Here is an 8535-nt window from a genome sequence, read left to right as displayed (position 1 = left end):
CGGGCCGGGCCGGGCCGGGCCGGGCCGGGCGGCAGCGCCATGGGGCACCGCGACCGCATGTTCAAGGTGCTGGTGGTGGGTGACGCCACGGTGGGGAAGACGTCGCTGGTGCAGCGCTACGCGCACGACAGCTTCAACCGCCACTACAAGTCCACGGTGGGAGGTGAGCGGGGCCGGGAGCGGGGCCGGGAGCGGGGCCAGCCCGGCCCGCGGCGCTGCCCGCTCCGAACCGGGCCGCTCGCTGCGGCGGGGCCGCTGCCCGGCTCCCCGCGGGGATGGGGGCGTTGGAACGCGGGTAGCGCCCGCCTTTCCTGGCCCAGCTCCGGATCATCCCGAACTGGGACCGTCCTGGGCTTTGCTGCTCCGCGGGGTGGGTTAACCCCGTGCAAGGAGCCTCCGGGCTGCGGCTCGGGAAGGGGGAGCGAAACGGAGCGTCCCCAGGTGGGGTGGGATGCTGAGAGCGCCCCGCGCTTCTCCTAACGTTTGTGGGGTGTTTTGGGCGCCTGCGTTGGACACAGAGCGGAGGATCCTTCTGGATGTGACGCGTGGAGAAGAGGGGGGCCCCTCTGGCCCTGTCTGCACCAGGTTTGGGTGGCCGGGGGTCCGCACGCGTTGTCACCGCTGTCACCCCCGGGCCTGCTCCCCTGGGGAAGTGCTGAGGACAAGGCCGGGGTATGTGTGTCCCTGACGGCTGTCTCTTCCTTTGGGGGATTTTCCAGTGGATTTTGCTCTGAAGGTCGTGCAGTGGTCGGAATCGGAGACGGTGCGACTGCAGCTCTGGGACATCGCAGGTATGTTCAGGTATCCCCTGCCGCAGCGGGATTTGCAGCTCTCTCAATTGCTTGGCCATTCTCCTCCCTCACCATCTCCCCCTTAGGTATCTGGTGTGAAAATGAACCCTGAAAAATCTGTGGAATCAAGGGGCAAGACTTTGTGATGTTCTGCCTAGTTTGCAGTGGTAGTTTAAGTATTTAATCAAAAGCTCATGTGCAAATAGCACAGCAGCACGAAGGATAAGTTCCATGGAACTCTTCTTTATCCTCTGAAAGCCAGAGCAGACTGAGTGGGGAGACAGGTTGATTCATGACTGGGTAGGTAACTTCTCAGCTCCAAGTCCTCTGTGAAAATACTGATCTCCGGCCCAATTCCTGTGTCTAAACCTGGAGTTCTTCCATTGAGTCCAACCGAGTCTCTCGGAGGTTGCTCTCTGGCTGCTCAGTGACGTGTGTGAGCGGAGCTGGTGCTTTCCTAGGGAACACGCGTCCACATCGGAGCAGCACCCATGGGAAGGGGACACTGCTCCTGCCCTGGTGCTGTTGGGCCCGGGTCAGGACCGGGGCACCTTCTGGGGGACACTGATATGCACCCAAGGGGAGTGAGCAGCATCTGCTGCTTGGAGGGGCGCAGGAAACCTCGGCTCCTGAACCGTCCCAGCACCAGGAGACACGGGCAGAGCGGGGCAGCGGCGTCTCTGGGCACCTCTGGGTTGAGGAAAACTCGGCTGCGGCTTCTGCTGAGCCGGGTGCGCCTGGAATCTCGAAAAAGAAAACAGGAAGGAGAAGTTTGCAGCAAGAGGATTGCAGCAAGAAACTGATTTCAGTTTCAGACCCGAAGAGACACTTAAGATTTGGAAAGCAGAGCGGCCGTGTTTGTCACCGCACTCGTGCCGTGCCCTAAGCTGCAGGGCGCGAGACGGTCCTGCCTCGTTGTTCGTCCCACCTGGAAGGGACGCAGACAGTGGGGGTCACTCAGTGCTCGGTTCTCCATCCCTTCGGAATGTGCAGCCTGTTGAGCAGCCGTGGAACAAGGTCGGAGCTCACACCGACGTCTGGGCCCTGTCAGAAATGCTCGTTTTCTGGGTACAGTTTTGGTACTACGGGCAGGCCATAGGGTTTAAATGCTAATAACAGCATCTGCGAGGCTGAATAGTGTTTGTTCAATCTCAGACTCATTCTGCGAGGCTGCATTTGTGCTGCTGTGTCTGCTCCGGGCAGCGAGAACCCTCCTAGTCGCTGCTGTGAGCAGGGGCTGGCTCTGCGGGAGACCAAACCAGGTTGGGGACAGGACACTTAATTTAAATTGTTGTATTGAGAGTGATGCAGGTGTTTCTGGGACATCCGAGTGCCTGGGTCAGTGTTAAGGACTGTGATTTTTCCCTCTGCCGCCGCGTTGCTGCAGTGCACAAGGCAGGATGCATCTTCGTGCCTCTGCTTCCCCTTGAACTAAGTGCAGAGCGTTGGTTTCTTCAAGCTCTCCTCCTCTTCCTCCAGGGCAGGAGCGCTTCACGTCCATGACCCGGCTCTACTACCGGGAGGCCTCAGCCTGCGTCGTCATGTTCGATGTCACCAACGGGAGCACGTTCAGCAACAGCCAGAAGTGGAAGCAGGACCTGGACAGCAAGCTGGCACTGCCCGACGGGAGGCCGGTGCCCTGCCTGCTGCTGGCCAATAAAGTGAGCACCTCCCACAGCCGCAAAGGGAGGAAGAATAGAAAGAGAAACCTCGTTTTTCTCTTGTTTTTTTAGCCCTTCCCTTGCAGCAGACCTGGAGGGTTGGGAATGGCACGGCAGGGAATCCTCTGCAGCCCAGAGCTGCCAGGGGGTGGCTGCATTTCGCTTGGATGCCGTGTCCAGTTTCGCTGTGCGGATTGCTTGCTGCCCTTAGTGATTTATTTTCCTTTCATTAAAACCTACCTTTTTATGTTCTGCATGTGCCAACAGTGGCTCGGCAGCCCGTTCCAGCTTCAGTTTGAGACTTGCCTGGTTCGAGAGAGCCTGAAGTTGGAAATGAACCGAAAACGTGATGGGTGGGTGGGCAAATGGCTTTTCTGCTTCTCGGGGTAGGATGCTTCCCCCTGTGGCGGTTTAAAGTAATGTTCTCACCTGCATAAGGAGATCTGTGTGTACCGATAAGCTAATCGCACAAATACGAGCTCCTCTTGCACAGGTTTTCTCGTTGCCTTTTCACGTTCCCGCTGCCCGCGGTGGTTGTGTCGGGGCTGGAAGGGAACGTTTCCCTGCTGCTCGCGGGCTGGCCCGTTTTGGGTGAGTGACGCTGCTTTTTTGTGCTGTTCTGGATGAACCTCAATTCCAGGCGTGCTTGACAGGGGTGTGTCAGCACCTCCGATTAGATAAATATATCGCTGCTTGCAACATCCCATTCCGAACCTTGCCCCGAGGGCTCTCTATCCGACCGCGATCTCGGAGATGCCGAGCCCACTCGAACACAAGCAGCAAAGGGGTGAGGGGAAGAATTCTCCTCCCAGCCTAAAAAATAAAAGGACTGCCTTGTTTTACAGTGTGACCTTTCCCCGTGGGCAGTGACAAGAGAAGAAGTGGATCGGTTCAGCAAAGAAAACGGCTTTTCTGGTTGGGTGGAAACATCCGTCAAGGAAAACAAGAATATTAACGAGTCTATGAGGTAGGTTCAGGGACCTTTGATACAGCTAAAGGGTTAATTCCCCCTTTCAGACAGCAGGTCTTGAAGGTGATGGGAAATGATGTCAGTTAGAAATAAATAGCAGTAACAACATGCAAGTAAAACTCCTAAAGGGAACCTAAATTCCGAAAGGTCAGAAGTTCTTCTCCTTGGTGAAGGGGATTTTGGAAACAGAAATTCTCTAAACAAAACCATGGATGTTTTTTCATGTGTTGGCCTCTACTAGGAGGATGGGGCTGGAGTCTTTCTAGAACAAATCGTTGTGTTTCTTTTGCATGGCTTCAAAACTGTGTAGCAGTGAGCTGCTTGCTTAAATGAGAAAAAACAAATAATGTATATTTGTTTTCTAGAGTCCTGATTGAAAAGATGATGTCCTCATCTGCCAGAGATGGAAGTTCTTCTGCTCCCGGGAGTGGGGATTACATTAACTTAAAAGAGTCATCCTCACCGGGCTGGGCTTGCTGCTAGATGCACTTATGCACCATCTGCCCTGGTTCGAGCAGCAATGTCATTTTATTGTTTTTAAAGCAGCTCTTGGTGGTGATTTTACCCGTGCTGAACTGGCTGCTCCTCAGTGCACACTGGTGCTCAGCAGAGCTTTGCTGCGGCGACCAGGGCGCGAGGAGCAGGAAGAGGAGATGAGGGAGAAAAGGATTCCTCTGGAAGCGCTGCCGCTCTGAGGTAGTGCGGCCTGTGCTCATTAATTGGATTAATGATTTTTAGTTTGGAGCACTTCATTGTCTCACGTGTGCCTGCCTGCTTGGGCAGGGGGAAGGATGGGGCAGGTGTATTGAACTAGTGCTGCATCTTTCATTCCCCACCCGTGCGGACGGTGAGCGCGGCCGCCACGCCGTGCTGCAGCGACCTCCCTTCGATGCATGCGAAGCTCGCGGGGCCTTTCCGTGCCCTCACATTCACAGCGTGGGGTTAGAGCAGCTCTTCTCCTCACTCTCCAGACCCACTCACCTCTGCTTACGTGTCCCGGAGAGACCAAAACACCTCGTTGTTGCTGCCAGCTGTCCTTAAGGTGCACAGTCAGGTGCAGGTTAGCACAGGGCCCCGTGTCCCTGGGCCTGTAAAATACCCCTGCAAAAGTAAAAGCACACTAGGTAATTATCTTAGCATTAATAAGAACTCGCTCTGTGAGGCTGTGGGTATATAGTGTGGCATGTCTTTTATGTAAGCATGCTCTGCTATGGAATTAACTTGCCCGTATTTTGGGTTAAGATTTATGCAAGTGCTCTTCAGTAATGTTTTTACTTTCTCTGGTAGATGAAATAAGGAGTGTGTTTAGGAGTGGAAATGTTGAAGGACTTTTCCTAAGAGCTAATATGAAAACGGGACTATAAATTTGTCAAAATTCATCCCGAATTAGGACTGCCCTTTGGCAAAGTTTCCTCTATCCTTTTTATTCCATATACTCCCTGGAGTGAGAGGCCCCAATTACCTTTGCTAAGTACTAAAGACCCTCTGAATGTTTGTTCTCAGGAGCTGAAAAGGATTGATACATGAACTGTAAGTTCTATGGTATTTTGTTCTGTTATTTTTATTAATAGTTAAGGTCTTTGGGAAGGATTCTGTTATGCAAATATTGCTGAATTTGGTTTTATAGGCACTTAAATATGCTTCTCCATGAACTTGGGTTCACTGTAAAAACACGTGGAATGGAATTGTGGAGGTAGGACCTGAGAGCTTGGAAGCAGCACTTGTTAGCAACAAAGTGGAACCGTCCTGCGGAATCCATACGTTATTTATTGCTTTCTGTATGTGCACCTCAAAAAGTTTGTGCAAAGAGCTACAGTTTTAAAGCTGGCTTTACCGTGAAGGAACCGAGGCAAATAGCAGCAGGTTTCTGCCCAGGACCAGCTATTCAAGTCAGTAAGAGTTTGGACCAAACACAGATTTTTCTAATAACTGTTTCAACCGACTAGCCACTAAGCCATACGTGGAAAAGCATCGTGATACTGTTTGTATGCCAGTTTGCTATGCACCAGTGTCTCTCTTGTTTTTGGATCTCTTAATTTTGTATAAGTGCCTCTGATATGAGCAGAAAGCCTAAATAAGGTACTTGAAATGTGTCTGTATTATAAATAATTTCTTTTCTCGCCCGTGGTTTCCGGCACTGCTACATACCTTGGGGTTTTCTTCCGCACAACTTACTGCCTGGTAATGTTCTAAGAGACACGGCAGACAAGTGTCAAAAACTAAGGCTGCACAGCAGAAAGAGTCGTTGCTTGAGGTCTCTCTAAAAACCCGTCCAGACAGGAAAAGGATTTGACTGTGCAAATGTGTTTTTCTGAGTGCTCTCTGGCACATAAGGTACTTGGAGAAAAAAATGCAGGTTTTCTGGCAAGCTCGTTCTGTAAAACAAATTGCAAGGTCCCATGAAACGTGTTTGTTAGGTGGCAGTTAGAGAACGGTTGCCTGTGAAATTGTGTCCAACTTGCGTTGGTTATTTTAGCTTTTAAAACAGCTGCAGGGGAAACTCCAGCCTGAGCGAAGCAAAGTTTCTAACGAGTATTTTAATCCAACTTAGGCCTTATTTGTGCAGACCCGTAAAATTTTGCTTTGTTTTTCTGATCTTTCAGAAGTAGATCAGAGAAGCCTTATGTTCATTCTGATGAATTGTGCCTAACTGGTGGCTTTGGTACCAATCTGAAGACACCTGATTTTTCAAAGTGAAAGAAAAAAAATGAAGAGACTTGATTTTTTTTTTCCTTCATGCAGTGCCTAGTTTGACTTTGTACTCTTTGCATGATGCTGGGCCAATGGTACCTATTTCACTGTCTTCCACCTCTTGTTATTTAGTGCTATAATTCTTTAATTTATATAATAGCCATTCTTGTTTACTGCAATAGAATGTAAAATCATGAGGGCAGACTGTAGTTCAGAAATACCCACTCAACGATATGAAAATTGAGCTTTTTTTAACCACTTGCAGTTATGCACAAGTATTTTAGAGACAGGCTCCCAATTACTGTGAAAGTTGCAGTATTATCATGTTTATATAAAGAGAAGGAACCGATGGGAGGGTTTCTCCATATCAATCAGTAACTAATGCGGTATTGCAAAAGATTGAAATAAAAGTTTGACTTTGCTTGTTTAGTAGTTGTTGTTTTCTTGCCTCCTAATGGGTTTGCAAGTCCAAAACAAAAGCAATTGCTCTCAACAATAGTATAGGTACAAAGCACACGGTGGGAGCAGCCCTGTGTTGCCAGCAAAATTCATTAGATTGTTTTCAGTGAAACACTTTGCTATCTTTTTTATCGGAGTTCATGTTGACCTAAGAGCTGGAGATGAGTACGCAGAACTTGCCAATCTGTTGAGTCAGTCCTACTAACTTGTAATCCAATATATCCAGCTAAGAGGAGCAAGAAAAAAAAACCCTCCTTGATGTGGTTATTTGTTAATAATGTCTTCCTCCTTATGGCTCATTAGTTCACATTGTGTATTTATGGGCTGGCTATGAAGGCAGGCAGCTGTTCTGAATAACCCTCTTTCTTTCCTGATGAGCTTGGTTTTCATGAGTACTGACTTCAGGACATCTGAATTGATCAGAAAAAGATGGTAATTCCAAGGGAGAAAAGATTAAGGGTATTAAATAAACTCGAATTACCCCTATCGTTAAGTAGAAGCTGTCCATATTTGTATTGTCAAAGCAGTCTTCTCAGATGACCCTGCACATAATAAAACGCTTTATTAAGTACTACTTTTAATAAAACTGAAGAACTGGTTTCTGAAAAGATCCAAGTGTGAAGCAAAAGGAACTTGCTCTTGCAGAAACTACACTTTTTATTTTTCCATGATAAAAACCGTTCCTTTTCTAAGTGAAGTAACTAATTAGAGGTTCCTAGGGGATTTAAAGTCAAACGACCTGACAACCTTTCTTGGAATTCCTTCCATTTAACAAAATTCACACCTGTGCCTTACATCTGCTGCCTCGTACAGGGCAGTAATTGTGGCTGTGGGGAAATCAGGGCTGATAATGAGATTCCCACCAGCTGGACTTCATTTGGTGGATTTCAGCGTATGAAAAACACTTCACACCGAGCCCAAGACTCACGGGTGCAACAAAGAAGTAACGTTGGGGAACGGCAGCGCGTGGCCGCCGTGGGCCCCCATCACTGCGGCGGGGAAACGGCGCCGGGAGGAAGGGAGCGGCGGGGCGCGTGTACCGGCCCCATTAGCCCCCCGGGGCGGCGCGGCCCTCGAGGGAGCCGCACTTCCATGACAAAGGAGCGGCGAGCGGCGCCCCGCCGGGCTCTAACCGCCCTTCCTAAGCGGCGGCCGCCGCCGTTTTACCTCAGGGGCCGAGGCGGCGGCGCGACCGTTGGCCCAACGGTCCCAACGGCCGCGCCCCGCCCCCTGCTCCCCCCGCACCGCCCTGAGGCGGCGCGACCGCCGCGCGGGCACGCGGGAACCCGCAGGCGGCCCCGGGACGGGGGTCCCGGTGCTCCGGGGGTCTCAATGCCCCCGGGGCCTCCCCGCCTTTTCCCTCCAAAGCCGCGCTGGGGCCTCGCGCGGCGAATCTGCGGGGCAGCGCCCGCCGCACCCCTCCCTCCTCGTCCCCCGCCGCAGGGCTCCGCGCTGCGGGGAAAATAGCGGGGCGGGTTCCCGCTGCGGCGGGTTCCCCCGGCGGCGCGGGGGGCTCGGCGGGGCCGGCGGGCGCAGCGCGGGCTCGTGGCGAATCTGCTTCTCCGCCGGCGGCTCCCGCTGCGGCTCACAGCAGCTTGGCTGTGCGGGGCGTCCTCTCCTTCCCCCCTCCTCCTCCCCGCGGGAGGGGGTGGGCAGGCTCTGCCCGCCGTGATGGTTCGAACGGGCCAATGGGGCGCGGCGCGCTGCCCCCCGCGGCCAATGAGCGGCGGAGGAGGTGGCGCCAGCGGGATAGGCTGCGCCGCCCCCGCGCGCATCCTCTCGCCCGTGCGAACGCGACCATTTTGCGGGGGGGAAGCAGCGAGCGGCGGCGACGACTGAGGCGGCAGCGAGCGGTGACCGGGCCGGGGGGTGGCGGCGGCGGCACGCGCGGCCCTCGCAGCGGAGCGCGAGGCTCCTCCGGCGCGGGGCGGCGGCGGCCACCACCGAGGCGGCTCCGGAGGCG

The 8535-nt window shown here is 52.8% G+C and overlaps 1 protein-coding gene across 1 annotated transcript; it reads left to right on the top strand.

The window, feature by feature from the left end:
* RAB29 (RAB29, member RAS oncogene family) lies at positions 1–4099 on the top strand. The gene is made up of 5 exons (XM_088526937.1): positions 1–163; positions 720–791; positions 2271–2452; positions 3298–3419; positions 3788–4099. The coding sequence occupies exons 1-5, from the start codon at positions 40–42 to the stop codon at positions 3903–3905; spliced, it is 618 nt and encodes a 205-aa protein (XP_088383063.1). The 5' UTR covers positions 1–39; the 3' UTR covers positions 3906–4099.
* The last annotated feature ends 4436 nt before the right edge of the window (positions 4100–8535 follow it).

Source organism: Tinamus guttatus, unplaced genomic scaffold (assembly GCF_059628265.1).
Source record: "Tinamus guttatus ecotype Peru unplaced genomic scaffold, ASM5962826v1 Tinamus_guttatus_pri_ptg000259l, whole genome shotgun sequence".
Classification (NCBI taxonomy): Eukaryota; Metazoa; Chordata; class Aves; order Tinamiformes; family Tinamidae; genus Tinamus; species Tinamus guttatus.
This window is presented reverse-complemented; position numbering and strand designations above follow the sequence as displayed.

Coding starts and splice junctions, on each gene's coding strand:
- RAB29 (XM_088526937.1), top strand. CDS start 40: ATGGGGCACCGCGACCGCATGTTCAAGGTGCTGGTGGTGGGTGACGCC. Junction 164..719: donor CTACAAGTCCACGGTGGGAG/GTGAGCGGGGCC, acceptor GGGATTTTCCAG/TGGATTTTGCTCTGAAGGTC. Junction 792..2,270: donor GCAGCTCTGGGACATCGCAG/GTATGTTCAGGT, acceptor CTCTTCCTCCAG/GGCAGGAGCGCTTCACGTCC.